General features: G+C 44.3%; 1 protein-coding gene across 1 annotated transcript in view; it reads left to right on the top strand.

Annotated features, from left to right (window-relative positions):
- The window catches only part of LOC125368442 (sulfotransferase 2A1-like), a 7,756-nt gene extending 5,886 nt beyond the window's left edge, over positions 1–1,870 (top strand). Inside the window, exons 5-6 of the mRNA XM_048369409.1 lie at positions 1–142; positions 1,758–1,870. The exon at positions 1–142 is cut by the window's left edge and continues 36 nt beyond it. Coding sequence (XP_048225366.1) covers positions 1–142; positions 1,758–1,870 — 255 coding nt within the window. The remainder of the gene's footprint in view (positions 143–1,757) is intronic.
- Positions 1,871–23,422: the final 21,552 nt, after the last annotated feature.

Below are 23,422 nucleotides of genomic sequence, written 5' to 3'. Positions count from 1 at the left end.
CTGGGGAAGAAGTTGGAACCTGAAGAGCTGGACTTGGTCCTGGAGAACAGCTCCTTCCAGGCCATGAAGGAAAACAAGATGTCTAATTACAGCTTATCAGACAGGAGTTACTTTCCTACTGGCGTCGAAATGATAAGGAGAGGTATAGATTACTGTGGTTTAAAGATCTGTAGACACCAGGAAGGGAAATCTTGATAGATCTTTGCCTCGTGAATATGGCTTTATGATTTTTCTTCCTGTCAGTTGTTGAGCTTGAAATCGGGGTCTGGGCACTCACCCTGAGCTTTTACTCTCAAAGTTACCACTCTGCCATTTGAGCCACTGCCCCACATTGGTTTCTGGTGGATCACTGGTGATAGGAATCTCATGGACCTTCCTTTCTGGGGTGGCTTTGAATCTCCATCTTCAGATGACAGCAGCTTGAGTAGCTCTTACTACAGGTGAGAGGTGTCAGCACTAGGCTGACATTTTCAATGTGTTGTTAGTCCTGGAGCTTGAACACAGGCCTAGACTCTGTTTCTGAGCTTTTTATTTTTAAGATTTTACTCATGGCTGGTGCTCTAGCCCTTCCAACACAACTGCTCTTCTGGCTTTTTGTTGCCTCATTATAGATCAGAATTTCATGAACTTTCCTGCCGTGAGGTAACTTCAAACTTTCATCCTCCAACCTCAGTCATTAGAGTAGCCAGGCTCCCTGCTGTGGGCCACCAGCTCCTGGCAGGCTTTATGTATCCATTAGACACTGTGATTTCTTCATCTCAGAATCACTTTTTCATTCCATTGCCTATCTCATCATTGAAAGGTTTCTCCTTTGGCTGCACAGCTCTCAGCTCTTTGTACATTCAGAATAATCGCCCTGCATTTCCTGAAGGGCAGGTGAAGATTCTCTCCTGATCCACAATTGTTTTTATTTTGTTGTTGCTTTGGTTTGGCCTGTTGTTGGTTTTAGGTTGGCCTAAAAAGACATTTTAGGTTTTTACAGTTATATTCATTGTTTGTTCTATTTTTTATGGGCTGAGGCTTAGAGTCCAGGCAGAAAATTATCACCTATGTCTCTATTATATGCAGATTTCCCTGTGGTTCTGGTGTGAATTGAAATTTTCAGGATTGCATTGAAATCCCATCTTTATGCTGAGCCTGTTTTTCCTAGTTTGGGTATTCTCATCATGGCCCTGTACTTTTTGCTTTTATTTTTTCCCATCTACATTAATTCTTTCTACTTTCCTGTTTCTTCATTGCCTGTTCTAATGTACCTCCCGAGTCCCTGAAACCTGGTATTCTGCCTTCAGTTTGATACCCTCTGTCAGTGGATTACCTCAGAGTTCTAGTGCTGAACAACTACCAAATTCATCATTGAATTCACTGAAATTCTGATAAAGATCTTTGCTGGCCTGGAGTTTCTTGCTCCTACCTCAACCCTGTCACTCAGGAACTTACCATCTGAAGACCGTGTTTCAAAACCAGCCCAGAGAGGAAACGTCTATGAGACTCTTGTATCTCTACTATTGACCCAAAAAACACCAGAAGTGAAGCTGTGAATAAAGTAGCAGAGCACCAGTCCAGGTCAACTCATTGCACACACACACACACACACACACACATACATGCACAAGCACACACATGCACACATACTGCTAGCTCATTCCTCCATCCTAGCTTCAGTGTCCATGGCAGGTGCATGGCTTGGCCAGCACAGGGAGCCAGCACACTGACCCTTTCTGCCCTGGCTGATCTCTCTGTTTCTCCATGACCTCCAGGCATGGTGGGGGACTGGAAGAACCACCTCACCGTAACCCAGGCTGAAGCCTTCGATAAAATATTCAGGGAGAAGTTGGCAGGAATTCCTCCAGAGCTGCTTCCATGTGACTAAGGTACATACTTACCTCTATGTCTGTGGGGACAAAGACTGGTGCCCCCTGAGTTCAGGGCATAGCTGTCACTTGATTCTGATGGTTAGAATGTTCATGGGGTACATTTGATCCATTGCCTGATAAGAATCACTATGGGCCTACTCTTCCATTTACAGCATCCCAGATATTAACAAGTGTTACAAAGCCAGGAGCCAGTGACTCCTGCTTAGTATGGTAGCTACTCAGAATGCTGAGATCTGAGGGTCCATGCTCACAGCCAAGAAAGATAAGACAGTCAGTGAGACTTTTATGTCCAATAATTTGGCAAAACACGTGGAAGTTGACCTGTGGCTCAAGTAGTAGACTGCCAGCTTTTGCTAAATAAGCTAATTATAGTACCTATTTCCTGAGATTAAGCCTCAGAACATATTCTTTCTCTCTCTCTCTCTCTCTCTCTCACACACACACACACACGCACACACACACATACACACACACCATCCCAGTGATGAGTGATATCACCGGAAATGTTTGGTGTTTCTCCACCCTGCCCAGGTCAAGATAAGAAAGAAAATCTCACAAAATCTTCCTTCCCCTCCAAGCCTGAGGAGACATGGAGATCAATAACATGGACGATCATCCTGAGCTTCCTGACCAGAGATAAATCATGGGAGAAACAGGAAATTAGAAGAAAGATGCATTGAGGGCATGAGTGGATTGAACATAGAGCCTTGAGCCAGAAGTCCAGCCTCTCTCTCTGGTATTTTTGTGACATCAACACCTATTGTCAAAGTTAAGTACTTGTAAATTTTGAAAAAAATTAATTGAACTTGGTCTTCAGCTTATTTCCTCTTGTAGTTCAGGTTCCGGTCCATCAACAGATGATCAGAGGAACACAGATGGCCTTTAGAATTATTTCACAGTAGCCAAATGAAAAGTCCCTAGTAAAAATCAATAGTCTATTGTGTTTTTAATCATATTATTTCCACAACAAGATGATAAAGCTTTGTAAACAGGCAGCACACTGATAATTTATTCCTTAGCACAAGAATTGCATTAGTTACAATTATAGTCAAAAAATAAATTGACTGCTTAAAAAAAATTTTAACCCCATTTTAGAGCTTTTAAAAATGTTTAATATATCTTAAGGGGCAGTTTTAGAAATACCAATTTCATTACCCATTTCACCATCAGGTTGTCAGTGTCCTTCTGAAAGGAAAATGAGACAGGACCAAGATGATCCACCTGACCCATCCTACAGAATGAGCACATCTACCCATCCAACTCCTTAGGGTTAGATGAACTGCCTTTGTGCCAGCTTACCCTCTCCTACCAGGTGTGGGTCCCCCCTTCCCCTGGAGGGCCTTTTCTCCATGCATGGACTTGTTGAGCTGCACTTTTGCCAGATCACCCCTCAGCCCCACAACCCCACCCTGAAATTGGCCCACAGGCCCCTTATAAGGTTTATATATCCTTTGTCCCTTTTTTTTCTGATTGAGGCAAAGTAAAAAACAATTCCAAACAAGCAGGCTGGATAATGTGTTTAAAAGTGATAAATAAACCATAATACCCAACCTTTTTATACTTAGCTCCAAAAATGAAAAAGTGGAGGGAAATACTCCCCAAGTCTTCAAAAGTTTACATTTTTTGAGGTCACATACACCTTTATTATCATGAAAAAGCTTCATGAATTAAAATTCCAGATTTTCTTATAGTATGCTGACAGTTTTTATCTTCAACATGTTTACACACACTTTGATACACACATTTTTGTGCACAAAGTTCTTAAAGCATGCCAAAATGAATATTGTCCATTTATTTTCTGGAAATTATTGTGGGTGGAGTTTTTTGCTAGTCTTAACTTTGCAGATGACCATGACTTAGGACAAAAGGTTCCTAACAAATTAATCAATCACCTTAGCATTTCACAAGCCCCACTCACTTCTCGAGGGATTGCTTGTTAGCCAGGCACATTAGAGGAACACCAGTGAATCTTTTCAATGCCTTCAGTCCGAGGAATGAAGGGGGTTCCCTGAAGCTGACCTTTGCTCACCAAGCAGGCTGCAGCCTCAGCCAGATTGCTAGAAACACCAAACGACTCAGCTGTGCCCACTGACTACAACTGCTGCCACACAGGAGGGAAAAAGCAGGCTCGTGACCTGGCCCAGCGGGAGGCTGAAAGCTTGTTTTCCCCAGAGATGTTCAAATGAAGAGCCAAGATATAGAAAACAAGGATCCATATTTAAATTGGTACTAATTTGTATACCAACAAAATAAGTTTCCCAATGACAGCAGATCAACTGCTAATATCATATTAAATGGGAAAAAACTATGGAGCATTTCCTATAAATTCAGGAACAAGACAAGGATGTCTACTCTCAATGCTTCTGTTTAATATAGTGCTGGAATCCTTAGCCATAGCAATAATGCAAGAAAGGGGCATTAAAGGGATCCACATTGGAAAAGAAGCAATCAAACTATTCCTATTCGCAGACAACATGATCATATACCTGAAGGACCCAAAAAACTCAGCCCCCAAACTCCTAGAACTAATAAACCATTTTGGCAAAGGAGCAGGTTACAAAATCAATCCACCAAAATCAGCAGCCTTTCTGTATACCAGCAATATACAAACAGAAAAGGAAGTTATGGAACCACTACCATTTGCAATAGCTAAAAAAAGAATAAAATACCTAGGGATTATCCTAACCAAAGATGTGAATGACCTGTTTAATGAGAACTATAAAAATCTAAAAAGAGAAATCAAAGAGGACAACAGGAAATGGAAAGACCTTCCAGGCTCATGGGTAGACAAAACAATATAGTGAAAATGGCCATATTACCCAAAATGTTATACAAATTCAGTGCAATCACGAGCAAAGTTCTGGCTGCATTCTTCACTGAAATAGACAAAACAACCTATAAATTCATACGGAGCAACAAAAGACCTAGCATAGCCAAAGCAATTCTAGGCAAAAGAAGCAGCGCAGGAGGTATCATAATACCAGACTTCAAGCTTTATTATAGAGCCATCATAACAAAAACAGCTTGGTACTGGCATAAAAACAGACCTGAAGATCAATGGAATAGGATAGAAGACCCGGAAATAAATCTTCATACTTACAGTCAGCTGATATTTGACAAAAGAGCCAAAGACATACAATGGAAAAAACATAGCCTCTTCAACTACTGTTGCTGAGAAAACTGGGCAGCCACATGCAGAAAACTCAAAATGGACCCTAGACTATCACCATGCACCAAGGTCAACTCAAAATGGATTAAAGACCTCAACATCAGACCTGAAACCCTGAAACTACTGAAGGACAGAGTAGGAAAATGCTAGAACTTATAGCATGGGCAGGAACTTCCTGAACAGAGTCCCAGGGTCACAACAGATAGGGGAGAGCTTCGACAAAAGGGACTACTTCAAAATAAAAAGTTTCTGCAAAGCTGAAGACATAGCCACCAAACTAGAAAGATGGCCAACCATATGGGAAAAGATTTTCAGAGGCAAAGCAACAGAGAAAGGCCTAACAGTGTCCTGCCAGAGGAGCAGAGGGGAGCCTGGGATAAGGCTTGCACTTTTGCATATGAGGCCCACCAGGGTACTCCCATACACCCCATGGGGACTGAGGCTCTCCTTGACCAGGAGCCCCTCAAGGACTATAACTCGCTGGCTGACCCCAGGTTCAGGATTGTGTTCCTGCCTGCATATCTGAGGGTCTCCAGCAGGCAGCCTGAAAAGCCATCAGATATGACAAAATGGCCAACATGAAGCAAGACAAAAATGAAAACCCATCTTTCTTTTGGGCCCGACGAAATCAGGCTCTTCTTTGGCTCATTAAAGTGGACCCTGAGTCCGTTGATGGCCAACATCGTTTAGTGACTGGTTTTGCCAACCAAGCAGCCCCAGATATCCACACCAAGTTAAACCAATCAGTCAAGCGGCCCCTGACACCTGGCTCAAGGCTGGGAGTTTGCCTTTATGGTATAACCATGCAAGGAGGACAAGGCCGAAAGACTCAAGTATCAGATACTGGCAAAGATCCAGCAACCTCCCAGACTTTGCAACTTCCCCCTTCCCAATGAGGATGCCTGGGTTCTGTTATGGATGTGGTCAAGAGGGGATCCTGGCCCCCAAAATCAAAGGGACAGGTCTCCAATCCATGCTACCCATGTGTCCAGCATGGCCATAGATGTACAGCCTGTCTAAGGCTGAATGGGCTGGGCCCCCGTTGGCTTGAGTGGGCCCACTGGTCCATGACATGTCCATGGTCACCTCAGACAGCAGCCATCTGGAAAGGCCTCACCACCCTCCTTCTGTCTTCAGAGACTGGCTCCAGAAGACTGAGGAGGCCCTGGACAGCCAACCCCAACTACTCACAACACCACACAAGGGTCCAGGGTAACCACCATGGTTGCAGGCAGGCCTAGTTCATTTCTGGTGGATACAGGTGCAATGTATTCTGTGCTTATGGAGTTTTTGGTCTCTATGTACTCATCTGAGCACTCCATTGTCAAGGAGGAGGGTAAATCTTACAGGCTCCCACATCCCCCCCTCCCCTCACACCCTCCCCATTATTTATCTTTTTACTAATCAGGCTTGTCAGATGGTACACAATGGAACAGCAATTCAGGGAAAAAACATATTGATTGCTTTGCCCATTTTCAGCAGGAAGTAGCTTCAGAGGAAAAGACCATCACCCATGTGCCCGGGCCTGGTACAACAAAGGAGGGAATGTTAGTACATCCTTCTCCATTTTGACTTAACTTTCCACTTAGGTCCTCAGCCCTTACCCTGAAATCAGGTGACCAGATCAGACCTGAGCGCAATTGTTACTTCCACCACCTTACCCCACATCCTCCAGCGGCAGTGGCGGAATGCCTCCCACTCAGTCCCAACTGCAACGGTGGTGCTGGAACCAGCCGGCAGTGAAGAGGAGATCCTGATTGAGGGGGCGAAGATTAAAGAAAAAGAAAGATAGTTAAGAGAAAAAAGAAGAGAAGAGACAAGAGATGGGGTTCAGGAGGTCTGCATCTCAAGATTGTAACTCAAGACTGCAGCCAGGTTTATTCTTAACTTCCAGCTTATATGCAGTTTTGGAACCAGGGAATAGCATAGGGTTGCTAAAATTTAAGAACACAAAGAGGCATTGAAGTTCTCAACATTTGATGGCAGCAAACACAGGATGAGGTTGATTAATACAGGAATGTACTCCAGTGGACATATTAAAGCAATTCCGGGTAGGGGCAGAGATACTAGTAAACAAATGTCCTTGCACTTAGCATATCCTTGTGATAGCAACACAGCCAGAGATCAAAGTGAGAATAACTGATGGCTTCTCTCCCTACATCCTCCCCATCTTTGTTTAAAGAAGCGAACCTGCATGTCTTAGGTTGGGTGGGTCACCTAGCCTGCCTTACCTGTCATCAGGATCTTCTTTAGAGCAAAGCTGAAGGCCCTGTCATAGGTTGGTCAGACTGAGACCCCCTCGTACCTGTGTCTGGCTGCAGTTCCTCTCAGGGGAAAATTCATTCACTTGGAGCTTGACCTTATGCAGCTGGCTGGCTAAACTCATGAAAGAGTTTTGCAATATGCATACAATGCAAGGAAGGCATAGGAAAACCACCAGCAAAAGTATCCCTGGGCTGAGCAATGTCATTAGCAGCCCCTTAACATTAGTCAAGGAAGGGATATACTGTTGAAGTTGTTCAAACAGTTCTTTTGCTGTTTCTGCCACTTCAGAGTCCAGAGGCGGAGCTTGTTCTAGTCCAGCTATTTGCCTATGGAGTTGAAAGAGATCTAAGGACAAATAATTATGGTGCCAAATACCATTTAGATGTGCTACAACTTGTTCCCAAGGATAGCTTGACCTATTATATTTATGGAGGGTCACACAGATAAAGTCAAACCCAGCATGACAGCACACCCATTGCAAAGTTTGTAAAGCACGAATTTGTTCTCCCAGAGACAACACAGATTCATACAATTCTTCTAATTTTTGTTCTACCTTATCATCAATCCTGCCTTGAAAGTACAGGGCTTGTGTAGTATTATGAGCAAGTTGATTAACATAGTGAGCTGTCTGCACACTTTGTGTTAAAGCCACAGTAGCTGCTGCAGCAGAGGCAGCTAAGGAAATAAAGGCTACAATGTCTGCTATCAATAGCCCTATAAATCGTCTAGGGCGCATGAGCTCTTTTAAATGTTTTAACACTTGAATACATGTTTCTTCATACCAAGCTTCAGATATGTTCACAGGAAGCATGACAAATGGAGGCTGCTTAATAACAATTACAGAATAAGTAAAACCACTATACAAGCAATTTGTAAAAGAACAGTTAGTACAAGTAACATTGAAATACATGGCTCCTATACAAATATTAAAAGGTCCATACATAATGGCCAGAAAAAGTGGGCCAGGAGATATTATTTAGGGCAGCCACTAACATCCAGACATGACGTTGAGGGTGTCCATTCATCCACCACAGACCTGGGTTGTACTTGTTGGTGAGATTGGCTCGGGACCAGTCCATCAGTTGAGGATTAGTTCTGTATGCTGATCTGTTGACATGGATGAACACCTCAGCCCCTTCCCAAGTCGCAGGGTGCACAATCGGTGGATCTGGCACGTAAGCCCAGTGGGTCAGCGCTTGTACCATTCTGATGAGCCTCCACAATCCAAACGCAACGCTCAGGTAGCCAGCAGGTGTCATTTTCATCCTGTGAAAAAACACAAACATGTCCTCGACCCCATGTCAATATTGGATTGGGCCCGTGCCAATCACCTGTTAAAGGATCTTTCCACTTAACTTGGGCAAAAGCTCTTTGCTCTCTCTTTTCCCAGAACCACTGTACTGCAGAAAGGCCATTACAGTCCAAATTTTAAAAATTTAGTATGAATAAAGCATGAGAAAGAATATTAACAGGAGAGAAGGGGTATAATTCCCCCCCCTTTTAATTTAGAAATTTGGTGTTTTAACAAACCGTTGGCCTGTTCAACAATTCCTTGACCTTGAGGATTATAGGGAATTCCTCTAGAGTGAACAATTTGGTAAGATTTGCAAAAAGTTTGAAAAGCTCGTCCAACATACCCTGGACTGTTGGGGTCAGCTGCACCTTTAAGGGGCCACAGCTGACCTCAGCCTGTCCCTCCCCTTCCTGTCTTTAACAGGAAGTGAAGCCCCTGTTCCTGGGTCTAGCACGTGTATTATGGCAGAGGGGTACCCCAGGGGCCCATCCTTGAGGGGCTGGACCTCTGACCACAAAGGAAGTCTCCTGACATCACTTGAGGGACAGCGACTTGGGACCAATCAGGGGCCCCTCTCGTGCCCGCCTTTGGGGTATATCTGGGGGGCTCCTCATTTGAATAAACAGAAGCCCTAGAGGTTTTCTCCAGGGGCCCACGCATCTGTGTCGTTCTTGGCAGTTTTGGGGCACCCTGCGACCACGCGCCACTGAGGCTACCTTTGGCCATCGCTCCCACGTGAGAGTGATAAAGGACCACCCAGGAGGGGGCGGACAAGCCCCTTCCCCCCCCAAGTGAGGGGAAGTAGAGAGAGAGAGAGAGAGCCCACACTGAACCATTATCAGTTTTAATATGTTTAGGAAGTCCCATAGTAGCAAAGCAGCATAAGGCATGGGAGATACAATGTTTGCTAGCTTCCCTGCTAAGAGGAGTAGCCATAATAAAATTAGAGTAAGTGTCTATGGTAACATGGACAAAGTGGAGCCATCCAAAAGAGGGAATGCGGGTAACATCCATTTGCCAAACATGGTTGGCCACTAAGCCTCGAGGGTTAAAGCCATTGGAGGGCACAGGTAGGACAGGTAGTATAGTTGGGACGAGTTTTTATAATTTAACGAGCTGCCTCACGTGTGATATGAAATTGCTGACGTAAGGCATGACTGTTTTGATGGTGGGCAGCATGTGATTGCTTTGCTAAGTCAATTTGAATGAGAAAAATTTGAGTAGCCTCATCCGTAATATCATTGCCCTCACTTAATGGTCCAGGAAGCTTAGTATGGGCATGTATAAATCCAAAAAAGCACGGACAGGTACGAGAGTGAAGAAGAAGTTGTATCTGGCAAAAAAGAGTTTGGATAGTGGAATTAGCTGTTCCAAGAAAAGGGACAGTTTCAATGACCTGAAGGGCTCGAATAACATAATGACTATCCGAATATAAATTAAAGGCTTTAAGTAAGTAAAAGTGTAAGGGCCTGTAAAACTGCTTGAAGATCAAGTTCCTGGGCTGAAGAAAGACCAGTGTTCCAAGATTCAATTTTACCATCAATAGTAAGAGCGGCTGTTCCGTTAGAAGATCCATCTGTAAACACCAAGGCAGCCATAGAAAGAGGTGAGAGAGATACAACCCAAGGAGATATAAAGGTGTAAGAAGAGGCAAAGTGAAGTAATTTGTTGGAGGGATAATGATGTGAAATTGTGCCCATAAAATTGGCTCAAGCAATGGCCCAGGAGTCACAATGAATATAAAGCCATTCTTGCTGTTGTAAAGTATAGGGGATATAAATAACCTGTGGATCTTGTCCAAGATACTTACAAGATTCCACATGGCACATATGGACTAAGGTGGCTACCAATTCATAATAGGGAGTTAACACTTTTGAAGGAGTAGCAGGCAAGGAAAGCCATAAAAGGGGTCCCTCTGCCAGAGGACCGCTGTTGGAGAATGAGGTATTGTTAAAATATATGCTTCCCAAGGGGCTGAGTAATCAATATAATTTACATGTTTGGAAGAAATGGCAGAATTTACTATGCTTAAGGCTTTAGCTGCTTCAGTTGTCCTTTGTCTGGGAGATGTAGGGTCAGGGTCCCCCTTTAATAGATAGATCAAATAAGGGTTTTAATTCAGCTGTGGATAATTTAAGATAAGGGCGAAGCCAATTAATATCTCCCAGAAAATTTTGAAAATCATGCAAAGTACACAAATGAGAAGTCTTAATCTGTAATTTCTGACTAGTAAAATAATAATGACCTAAAATATGACCAAGATAAGTATATGGAGGATGCTCTTGCACCTTTTCAGTAGCTATTATTAATCCAAAATTGGTGAGATCTTGTTTTAATTGTCCAAAAGCTTGGCACACTACTGCAGGGTTTAGATGAGCTAATAAAATATCATCCATATAATGAATAATATAAACAGAAGGAAAATTTTTGTGAGTAGGAGAGTTGGCGATACAAAGCTTTGACACAAGGTGGGGCTATTCGCCATGCCTTGGGGCAACACTAGCCAATGGTATTGTTTCATGGGTTCTTTAAAATTAGTAGAGGGGACACTAAATGCAAAGCATTTGCAATCTTGAGGAGCAAGGGGTATGGCATAAAAACAATCTTTTAAGTCAATTATTATTTTGTATGTATTTTGAGGAATTGCCATAGGAGAAGGCAAACCTGGTTGTAATGCCCCCATCAGTTCCATTGTGGCATTTACTCATCGGAGATCCTGAAGAAGTCTCCATTTACTAGATTTCTTTTCAATAACAAAAATAGGTGAATTCCATGGGGAGGTAGAAGGAGCAATGTGGCCCAAGTCCAGCTGTTCCTGCACCAGCTGTTGGGGGACAATAATCTTTTCCATTGATAGGGGCCACTTATCCACCCACACCGGAGTGTCTGATAGCCATGTGATAGGATCGTCATGAGGGACAGGATGAGCAGCATCCCCCATTAAAAATATCCCAGCCCTTGTCTAGGAAGTCGGGGCTGGGGTTGAATGGGTTCTCTAATTCCTTGTTGATGAATTCCCAATCCTCCTGAAGGTAGTAGCCCTTGACTTAAGAGTTGACGAGTAACTGCATCACCAGGGCTAAACAAATAAACTCCCATCTTTTCCATAATATCCCTGCCCCACAAATTTATGGGCAAGTGATCTAATACATAAGGCTGGAATGTCCCAGAATGGCCCTCACCATCTCTCCAGTTAAGGATGGCCCTTTTTTGTTGGGGATCTGTGGCATGGCCAATCCCCTGTAAGGATGTGAGAGACGCAGTAAGGGGCCAGTGGGAGGGCCAATGTCTCTTAGCTATCACAGACACATCTGCTCCTGTATCTACTAGGCCTCGGAAGGGCTTTTCTTGTATATAAATTGTAAGCTTGGGCCGCCTCCGTTTTATGTTTTGAACCCAAAATATGTCTGAAGACCCAAAACTCCTTTCTCCCCTAGGGTTTGTAGTGGCTGAGGCACCAACTGAAATTAAAGGAACAAGGATGAGATGAGCAATTCTTTGTCCTGCAGGGATAGAGATAACACTAGCAGGCGCTGAAGCCATGATTTTTATTTCTCCAGTATAGTCCTGATCTATCACTCCTGGAATAATATGTAGGCCCCTCAGTGCAGAGCTGCTGTGGCCTAACAGTAAGCCAACGGATTCCCTTGGAAGGGGGCCAATGACTCCTGTAGGGAGGGCCTGGACTCCCATCTCCGGAGTCAGTACTGCGCCGGTGGAGGAGCAGAGGTCCAGTCCTGCACTCCCTGGCATTGCTCAGAGGAGACCAGAAACTGATTGTAGCTTCGGGTTGTCAGGGGATAGGCTTGAAGTTGGGGGTAGGAAGGAGCCGCCCCCAGAAATTTTTTGTGGGGCCAGGGGCTGGCCCCTCTGCCAGTTTCCCGAAATTGGGTGGCCATTGTTATCTAAAATAGATCTACAATCCCTGGCCCATGCTCCCCCTTTTTACAACAGGGACAAATTCCAGGCCTAGCTCCCTTTCTTTGATTAGGGCAATGAGCCATCAAGTGGCCCATTTGTCCACAGGAAAAACAGCTGCCAGGAGGCCCAGCAGTGCCGGGGCGTCCCCTACCCTTTCCCCTTTTTCGAGAGGTGCGTAAAAATTCAGTTTTAGTTTGCCCTTGGAGAGCCGCAGCCAGCGTGAGACCCTGCATATAGGATGGACCAATGTCTGCACAGAGCTTAATATAGTCAGTTATTCCTCTCTTTTTCCTAAAAGGCCTGATGGCCACTTGGCAAGCTGCATTAACATTTTCGTATGCCAATTGTTGTACACGAACCTTGCCAGCATCTTCATCTTGGATCAGGCAGCCTGTCGCCTCCAATAATCGAGAGACAAAATCTTGATAAGGTTCATCTGGTCCCTGTCTAATTTTGGAAAGGTCTTCAGTCTTACTAGAGTTAGGGAGTCTACTCCAGGCACGTTTAGCGGGAGCAGCGATCTGACCATAAGCGTTCAGAGAGTAATCTAACTGGGTCTGGGTGTCATTGTAATCACCTTCCCCAGCGAACTCTGCAAATGAAGCAGGCACATTATTTGCCTTGTTGGCCTCTGCTGTGGCCTGACATTGTTCCACAAATTCAGACTTCCACAATAAGTAATCTCCTCCACTAAGACAAGCCTTAGCCAACTGTTTCCAATCATTTGGGCATAAAGTTTTAGTAGCCAAGGTTTCAAGAATGACTTGAGTAAATGGCGCTATAGGGCCGTATTGGGCACAAGCATTCTTTAGATCTCTTACTTGTTTAAATGGCAAAGGCTGATGAACTGTTTTGTTATCTTCAGTCCTCCTTACAGGGAATAAGTGAAAACCAGAAATGTCCTCCCCTCTTTGAGCAGGCTGCGCCAAGGAGAGTTGCAGGGCACTACGGTTAGGGTTAGGAGGGCCAGGCGCCTTTAACAGCACAGGCTGAGATGGTACTGGCTGTGAGACAATAGCAGGCGGTAGGGGTGGTGGGAAAGGATCAAAGTCCGCCAAGATTGTGGGCAGGGGCCCACAAGTCTCTACCTTTACAGGAGTTTGTTGTTCTGGATGAAGCTGCGACAACAGGGTTATGACTGGTTCCAACATTTTCTCGACATGGGTCAATCTATCTTTAGTAGGCTCATTGCACAATTTCTCCTCAGTGTCTGAGCCATCTGAGTCTTCCTTAATATCTAGCCCAGTGGGTTCAGATCGTATTAATTTTCTCAGCTCTTCCCGGGCAGCAGCATACGGCTCCCGGGGCTGGGCAACTCTCATCAGGTCCCTGTTCAGTTTCTTCAATCGACTGATTGAATTTAATCTGTTCATGTCTAGGATCTAAGCAATCTATGACCAGGTTCCAAAGAGTAAAAGCGTCCACTGGGTTTTTTTCAGGGCCTTTTGTGTCATAATGTCCCGGAATCCTTTTTCCTACTTTTTGCCAAGCTTCTAAATTAATGGTTCCCTCCTCTGGGAAACCAGGGGCATATTTCCTCGATGAAGTGAAAGAAATGTTCCAATTGACTTTGCCCCACTTTCACTCCCCGGGCATGAAGCATCCCTTTAAGGGCTTGCACGTACAGCGTGCGACTGTTACTTTGTCCCATTATATTTTACTCCCGACTATATTTTTTTGTACTCTCTCCCACTCTCTTTCTTAAGTGATCGGACGTCCTCTTACCTCAGTGGGGTCCTCTGCCTTCTTCCCAGGTTTTCAGGTCCCTCTTCAGGCGCCACTCTGCAGGACCAGCCAGCAGCGAAGAGGAAATCCTGATTGAGGGGGTGACGATTAAAGAAAAAGAAAGATAGATAAGAGAAAAAAGACGACAAGAGACAAGAGATGGGGTTCAGGAGGTCTGCATCTCGAGATTGTAACTCAAGACTGCAGCCAGGTTTATTCTTAACTTCCAGCTTATATGCAGTTTTGGAACCATGGAATAGCATAGGGTTGCTAAAATTCAAGAACACAAAGGGGCTTTGAAGTTTGCAACATCTGATAGCAGTAAAGACAGGATGAGGTTGATCAACATAGGAATGTACTCCAGCGGACATAGGAAAGCGGCCATAGCAAAGCAATTCTGGGTAGTGGCAGAGATACTAGTAAACAAATGTCTTTGCACTTAGCATATCCTTGTGATAGCAACACAGCCAGAGATCAAAGTGAGAATAACTGCTAGCTCCACTCCTGACAATCCTCATACCTCAGCCATCAGAGTAGCTAGGATGACAGGTGTGAGACATGTTGCCAGGCTTAATCGATGCTTTCTATCTTTAATTCTCAAAATTATACTCCTGGCGATCAGGCCAGCCTGCATTCGCCTTCAGTAGTTTACCATGGCCCTGCGGTTCGTGCTCATTAGCTGAGTCCTGAGACGCAAGATGTGGACCTGTGCAGATGAGCCCTCACAGACGAATGGCATGCCAGAGTCTTCAAAACCACCATTAAATTCATCCACAACTTACAAAGTACGCCTTATATGGAATGACTTGCCTGGCTGTTCTTTGACCTTTACTCCATCAAATGTAAATTAATAAACCAGGCACCATAATCCTTAGGACATTTATCTCCAATGAGCCAGCAGAAAAAGGAAAGAAGGGGAGCTGTGGCTCCAGTGATACAGTTGCCAGGCCAGACTAGAAAAAGTAAGGGGGAGCAATGCATAGACCTAGCACTGGTGCCAAAAATGAGTGAATGAACAAATAAATGAAAGGAAAGGTAAGTTCTAGAATAATACCCCAAACGAAAAGTGAGACTCTGGTGTCCAAATGCCAAGCAATCTTGTGGTGACTGCCATCTAAAGGGCAATTCAAGGTCACAGTTTCTTTCATCTAGGAGCGCTGGCTTTGAAATCAGGTGTAGTGAATGCACAGCTATGCACATTCTGTGGCTAACAATGAGCAGATGAGTTTGTTTCCCTGGAGAGAGGTCCCAGCTTGTGCCCAGAAGGCACTTCTGGGTGCAACCCCAGCTTAGCTTCAATGCTTCCTGGCTTTAGATGTGAGCACTTTGTCCTGAGCCTCCGTCACTAAAGGCTACGTCCCTACGGTTCCTCCACAGTGTCAGCCAGGCCTGTGGTGATACCAGGCTGTTGGGGTCCATCTTCCCCCTTGATGGAAGGGGCTTGATGCAACTCCCCCAGCCCTGGGGAATGCGGCCCTTCTACCCCCTCTGGATTGGAATCCAGAGGAACCGGTTGGGCAAACAGTCCCCCAACCTTCTAGCCAGCCCGGCGCCTGCCAACCCCGCCCTGGTTCGGCGCACTCGAGTGACGTTAGCCCTTGGGGATCAGGTGATACCTTTCAGCCTATCGACATCCTGGCCAAACCCCTCCCTCGGAATCATCTCCCCTTGTCCTTCTCTTAATAAAGTTCAGTTCGCTCTAAGAAGCCTGCCCCGTTGCATATGTTCGCCAGACTTCTAGCGTAAGGAGGCGATCACATATCTGTGGCAGATCACGTGCACGTCAGGTCAGAGCTGACCCCCGTTCCACTCTAACTTACCTGCAGGTCGGGTGATTAGGGGAGAGGGCGAGAAAGGAGGGTGGAAAGAAAGAAGGAAGAGTCCGAGCCGGGAGGGGCAAAAAAACCCCGAACACCAGGCTGTGTTTTTCCATTCGCCTAGTGAGGCTTTATACAGAAAGGCACAGAAACCTCATGCCAGTCCATTAAATATTCCACAGATGTCACGTATTCCTTCACAGGAACTGTTAAATGCACTTAAAAATGAGTGTCCTGCCAGTGCCAGTGGCTTATGCCTGTAATTGCAGCTACTCAGAAGGAGATCTGAGGATCATGGTTCAAAGTCATCCCAGGCAGGAAAGTCTGTGAGATTCTTATCTCCATTGAACCCTAGAAAACCAGAATTGGCACTGTGGCTCAAACTAGTAGAGGGCTAGCCTTGAGCTAAAAAGCTCAGGGATAGTACCCAGGCTGAATACAAGCCCCAGGGTTGTAATAAACAAACAATAAATTTGTGTTTTTAATATGGCTTTGAGAAGATGATTGATTAATCTTTTGCTATTCATTCCATCATGTAGAACTTGGCTTGGGAGAGATCCAGAACTCGTGTATGGGAAAGATGGTAATGCTTTAAAAATTTTTTCTCCTTTCACCCTTCAAGATGATCTAAATCGTCAGGAATCTGAAGGGTGTCCTTGTGTCCAGATATTATTTCTGGGGTGACTCTTCAGTATCCTGGCCACACAGAACTCGCACCCATGACAAGAAAGTTGCCAGCATGCAGTCAATCGGGCCAGGAGTCTTTATTTAGCTGTGCACACAGTCTGCTCTCCATCATCGGGATGGTATAGGACAGCAATGAGCCACCACAGGGCAGGGTTTTTAAAGGTAGAAGCTATGCATTCTACAGAAACGCTCCCTGCCCCCAGGAGCTTGAGCCCCCAGGAGCCCCCAGGACACAGAGGGTCAGGGCTGAGATCCTGGAGTGAAGACAGACCCTGGGGCAAACAGGAAGTCAGAAGAAAAATGCACTGAGAAAACATGCCAATGATTTTTGGGTGATTCACCATCCTGTGCTGTATGCCATTTTTGTGATCTCTATACCTATTCCCCAAATTAAGTATTTGTGAATTTCAAATATAAATTAATCCGCTCTCAAGCCAACTTCCTTGTTTTTCCTCTTGTAATTCTTAATTCCTGCCATGAACTGAAAATCAGATGAGCAGAGAACACCTTAGAATGATTTCACACTAGCCTAATTACAATGGACCATTACATTGGGTTTTTATTTTAACCAAAAAATTTGTTTCACATTGAAATGTAGAAACTTAATGATTGCCTTCACCATCCACAATGTAAAACTCAGACTCAGCCACCACCTACCCCCTGACAGTGACAGTGATCTGGGACCAAGAGTCAGACATGCAGGTCTCTGCCTTCGCAGAGGGCTTTCTGTGGTATACAGTCATTCCTTTCCCGGCCACACTTTAAAACCTGAAGACATCAAAGCAGCCCATGAGCAGTTTGTGGTGAAGGACAAGGACATCATCATAGTGATCTACCCCAGATCAGGTCAGCAGACATGGGCATGGCTATGGGGGAAAGACCAGGCTGTGGCCCCACTCCCTCCAGCTTCCCCCATGGAGATTGTGCCATTGCTCATGTCTTTTTTTCCCTTCAGAGAAGAGGATCTCCCCAGCCTTTTCCACATGGATTCCTATGTGCCCTGTGGAGTGAAGGCATTGGAGACACACAGAAGCATTAGGCCTAAGTCAGGATTGCATGTTTGTGATTGCCTATGGGGCATGGGATGAGTGACAGATGGTGAATGCTGAAGAGCTCATAGAAGAATCACATCCAGATTCATGGTTTTGTAACTTAATGTTTTAAGGGTGATATACATCAGGGTTCCATTTACATACCTCAGGTAATAAGTGCATTTCCTTTCCCATAGTGTCTTCTGTTCCCTGATCCCTTCCCCTCCCTCCATCTCATGTCCACCCACAATTTGCCTACTCCATTTAATCAATGCCCAGTGCCCGCCACTGCTGCACTTTTCCATCTGCTTTCCTCTGATTTTGTGCCCTTCCCACCCTACAACTCATGTGCAAATGAATATACCTTACATAAAGTAAAGAATACAGAGTCATCAGAAAAAGAAAAACCAAATCAAGAAAAAAGTCCTTAGTTTATATCTATGCAGTTCAAGTCAGTATATATATTATTTTAAATAAATATGAAGAGGTGCTTGGGTATTGCACCTTTGTGATTCTCTCCTGAGGCTATCCTCTTTTGTTCTCACTGATTGTGAGTATCTACAGTTCTATGTAATTTGTCATATCCTAGTGCCATTTAGATCTGCTTTCCACATGTCATAAGAACATGTTCTGTTTGTCATTCTAATCATGGGTTACCTAACTTCACATGATTTGTTCTAGTTCTATCCATCTCCCTGGGAATGACATATTAGTGAAGTTCCATCACATTTTTAAAAACTATAATTCAAATAGAAATGAGTGACCTTCACTTTTCCTTCTGTCTCCAGGAACCCACTTGATGATTGAGATTCTGCGTCTCATTCTAAACAAGGGGGATCCAGAGTGGATCCGCTCTGTGCCCATCTGGAGAAGATCCCCATGGATTGAGACTGAAGATGGATCCAAAATAATAAGAGACATGAAGGAAGGCCCTGCCTGCTCTCCTCCCACCTCCCCAGCCCACTCTTCCCCAAGTCTTTCCTCACTTCTAAGGCCAAGATAACATTGATCTGAAGGTCATAGTTCAAATTCAGCCGAGCAAAAAGGCCATGATATTCTTATCTAGTAGCAACCACCAAAGGACTGGAAGTGGAGTATGGCTCAAAGTGGCAGAGCCCTAGCCTTCAACAAAACAAAATCAGGGACTGTGCCCACACCTGGAGTTCAAGCCCAATGATTGACAAAATAAAATACAATCAAATGTGAGGAAATAAGTCAGACAACCGTGACTCACATCTGTCACCCTAGTTACTTAAGAGGCTGAGGTCTAAAGAACAGAGTTCAAAGGCAACCTGGGCAGAATAGTCTGAGAGACTCCACTGAACAAATATCACACTGGAAATGAAGCTGGGAATCAAGGGGTATAGTACTATCTTTGAGCAAAAAAAGCTCGTGGATGGTCCCAGGCTGTGAGTTCAATCTCTCGGACTGGTATACACACACACACACACACACACACACACACACACACACACACATAGAATTCATGTTCTAAAAAGGACCTTGAGCAGATTGTTGTTATTTCCATATACTTCCCATCGTGTAGGACTTGGCTGAAGAGAAATCAAGGCCTCACATGTGGGAAAGATGACAGTGATTTTTATGTTTACTGCTTTGTTCCTTTAAGCTGATCTACATCATCAGGAATCCAAAGGATGTACTTGTGTCCAGATATTTCAATTGCCAATCAAAGTTCTTGAAGAATCCAGAGTCACTGCAGCAGTTTTGTGAACGGTTTATCCAAGGCAATGGTGAATGGGTTGTGAAGTGAGGTGTATGTAAACACCGTGTGTGTGTGTGTGTGTGTGTGTGTGTGTGTGTGCGCTCGTCCTGGGGCTTGAACACTGGGCCTTGTCACTTTCCCTTACTTTTCCCTCAAGGTTTTGGCTCTACCACATTAGCTACACCACTGCTTCCATCTTTTGAGGGATTAATTAGAGATAAGAGGGTCATGGTACTTCTCTTTCTGAGGTGGCTCTGAATCATGATGCCCACATTGCAGCCTTCTGAGCAGCCTGAATGGCAGGAATGAGCCACTGATGCATATATATATGTTGGGGATTCATCTTGGCCTTAAAGGGGGAAGGGCGATGAGAGCACTCCCGAGACCCCGCCCTTCCCCCAGCCCTGGGGCAGTGTGGAAGTGAGCCACACCTATCTCCTTCTGGGTCCAGAACCAGGAGGGATAGCTTTGAGACCATCCCCCACCTTAGGCCAGCGAGCACATGTGCTCCCTTTTCCCTGGCTTTGCCCATAGGGCAGTACTATGGGAAGTGACGTTAGCCCATGAGGGAGGTTCTTGGGAGCTGCTCTTGGACGGACAAACCTGCCAGCCTATCACCATCTCATGCTCAATCCTCGTCATCACTACTATATTACTGTGAGCCCCTCCCAAATAAACCGGATTGCTCTCCGAAGCATCTCCATGAAATGTGTGCACCTGGCTTCCTTGGTGGGTAAGGAGGGAGGAAAAGGGGATCTTGTTCGGCCACGTGCACTTTAGGCTTGCCCGTGTCTCTTCGCTCCACCTTGGTCTCCTGCGGGTCGGGCGCCCAGGGTAGAGGGTGAAAAGGGGAGCACTGATAAGGGAGTAAGCTTAGCATCCCCGCACCAGGGGAGGTTAATCTAGCCCGGCATATATATATATATATCTATCTTAAATATGTGTATATGAAATATATGTGACCTATACAACATATCATATATTATACCACATATATATACCACATATAGTGTATATGCTATATATAATATACTATGTAACATGTTACATGATATATTTAATACATCTAAGTATATACAAATATGTAATATATAAATGTATCTTTTATATAAAAAGCAGTATATTATATATAGTATATATATATATAGTATATATATATATATAGGATATAATATAGAGAATTTATTATATATCATATATTTCATATTTATGATATATATTATTGTATTTAAATATCAATTCAAATATATGAAATATATTACATATAAATATAGGAAATACATATAATTCACATGTATATACATATATCTGTATATTGCTGGTACAGGGGCTTGATCACAGGGCCTAGGCACTATCTCTGAGCTTCTGTTGCTCAAGGTGAGCAATGTAACACTGGAGCCACAAACACTTCTGGCATTTTTTTTTGGCCAGTCCTGGGCCTTGGACTCAGGGCCTGAGCACTGTCCCTGGCTGTCGGGAGCCGAGCTAGCAGCTAAGCTCATCCTGACCTCTGGCTGTGCCGATGTCGCCAAGATGTCGGGAGCCAAACTTGCACCTAGGTTCATTTTCACCTCTGGCTGTGCTGTTACCGCCAGGATATGCTAAAGGCAAAGTCCACAGCCACTGTCCGGAATTGCTTTGTTACCTTGTGTTTACTGTAATCAAATGTTGTAAACTTCAAAGCCTCTTTGTGTTCTGGAATTTTAACAATCCTATGCTATTCCCTGGTTCCAAAACTGCATATAAGCTGGGAGTTGGAATAAACTGTTGCTGCAGTCTTGAGTTTCAACCTTATGGCTGCAGACCTCCCGTACCCCATCTTTGTCTCTTGTCTTTTTTCTCTTGCCTTATTTTTCCTTTTCCGTATCCCTGCCGCCCCTCAGTCAGGATTTCTGTTCCCCTGCCAGCTGGCCCGGCAGGTTTGGCGCCTGGAACAGGGACTTGAAGACCTGGGATCGATGGCGGGTGACCCCCGCTCAGGTAAGGACGTCCGAATGCTTGGGAAGGAGAGCGGGAGGAGAGTGTATTGTCGGGAGTAATAAATTATGGGACAAGATAATAGCCGCATGCTATACATGCAGGCCCCCAAAGGCATGCTTAATGCCCGGGCAGTGAAAGTTGGCCAAAGTAACTTAGAACGTTTCTTTTATTTTATTGAGAAAGCATGCCCCCAGTTCCTGGAGGAAGGAACCAATAACTTAGAAACTTGCTAGAAAAAAAAAAAAAAAGGGAACATTATGATGCAACTGGCCCCGAGAAGACCTCAGTGGATGCTATTATTCTTTGGTTTCTGGTCCGAGATTGCTTAGATCTTAGCCATGAATAGATTAAATTCGATCAGTCGATTGGAGAAACTGAACAGGGACCTGATGAGTGTTGCCCAGCTCTGGGAGCGTATGCTGCTGCCTGGGAAGAGCTGAGAAAATTAACAAGACCTGAACCCACTGAGCTAGACATTAAGGAAGACTCAGATGGCTCAGACTCTGAGGAGAAATTATTCAATAAGCCTATTAAAGATAGATTGACCTATGTTGAGACTATGTTAAAATCAGTTATAGCTCTATTGTCACAGCTTCATCCAGAACAACAAACTCCTTTAAAGGGAGTCCTGGCAGACTTACAGCTCTCCTAGGTGCAGGCTGCTAGCAGGGGGGAGGAACCTGAGGCTAGAGAAATGCTAACACCACCGAGGTAACTTCTCCTGACCAAGCGCTCTATTTCCATCCACCAGGACAGATTTAAAACCCCAACCAGGGTGAGTGACCATTAGACTGGAGCTTACATTTTCCATAAATCCACTGGGCTAGGTCAAGGAGATCAGCAATTGTGGGTGTTTGGAGACAACTGATCTCTAGTTCAGCTCAGCTGGTTGCTCCTCAAGTCTAAATTGTTTCAGGAATGCTGCTCAAGTTTGAGCCCAATCATATATATTTGGAATATTTTGCAGGACTTACCTAACTTCTATGAGCGCTCAGGCAGATGAAGTTCTCTCTGTCTCTTTTTCTGCCCCTCTCTAAACTCTGCCTGCCTGCCTGTGACATAGGATGGGTATTGATATTTGTTTAACATCTGCTTTAAAAGACTAAAAAAAAAAGGTTTTCTATTCTTGTTATTGATGTTTAAGTTTTGGAGACTCAGTTAAATTCTGCTTGTTTGGCTAAATCATAAACTTTCTCTAGCATTGAGCACATGGTAGACAATAGGATTGGATGGAGTGAAAGCCTGCCCATCCCCCAGGTAACAAGCATGCCAAATTCCTGGAGGCTGGGCAGAGACTTAGAGTCCTGTAACCTTGCATTTCAAAGGTGCCTTACAATTCAAATGCTGCAAGATGAAGGTGTCTTACTGTGAGCTCACTGTCTGTGTTTATACCCTGTCTCCCATATACTCCCTTTGTGAGCTAAACTGGTTTCTCAAAATGTGGCTTCTCAGATGATCTGAAAATTTTGGTTTGCTGAAAATATTTTTTTTTGTTTACTATCTAACCACGTGGTTCTAGAATATAGGCAAAATAATATCATTTGCCACTGGAATTCCAGAAAAACTTACATGGCCAATTAAAGAACAATTCTAAGTGCGCCCCAAAACGTGTGCACATTGTCTGTATGTGTATGTATGTCTATGTCTATGTCTATGTCTATGTGTTGGTAAAACTTAAAAACAAAACAAAAAACAGGTTTTAAGCCTAAACTGATATGTTTGGGAGCAAACAAATGTGTCTAAGAAAAACTCCAAAAGGTTTTAATATACAGCACGTGGTATAAGTGCAATGATGTACAACCAGTGTGTTATTCTTTATGTCTATCTATGCTAAGAGTCAAGTGTACATCTAATCCTGACAATTATTTGGTATAGATTAAGATTTTGCTTCTCCATTTTTTTTTTCTCTTTTTTCGCTGTGCTCTCATAAACTCTT

The sequence above is a fragment of the Perognathus longimembris genome, chromosome 20, assembly GCF_023159225.1.
Source record: "Perognathus longimembris pacificus isolate PPM17 chromosome 20, ASM2315922v1, whole genome shotgun sequence".
NCBI lineage: Eukaryota > Metazoa > Chordata > Mammalia > Rodentia > Heteromyidae > Perognathus > Perognathus longimembris.
The sequence above is the reverse complement of the archived record's forward strand: the minus strand, read 5'-3'. Positions and strand labels throughout refer to the sequence as shown.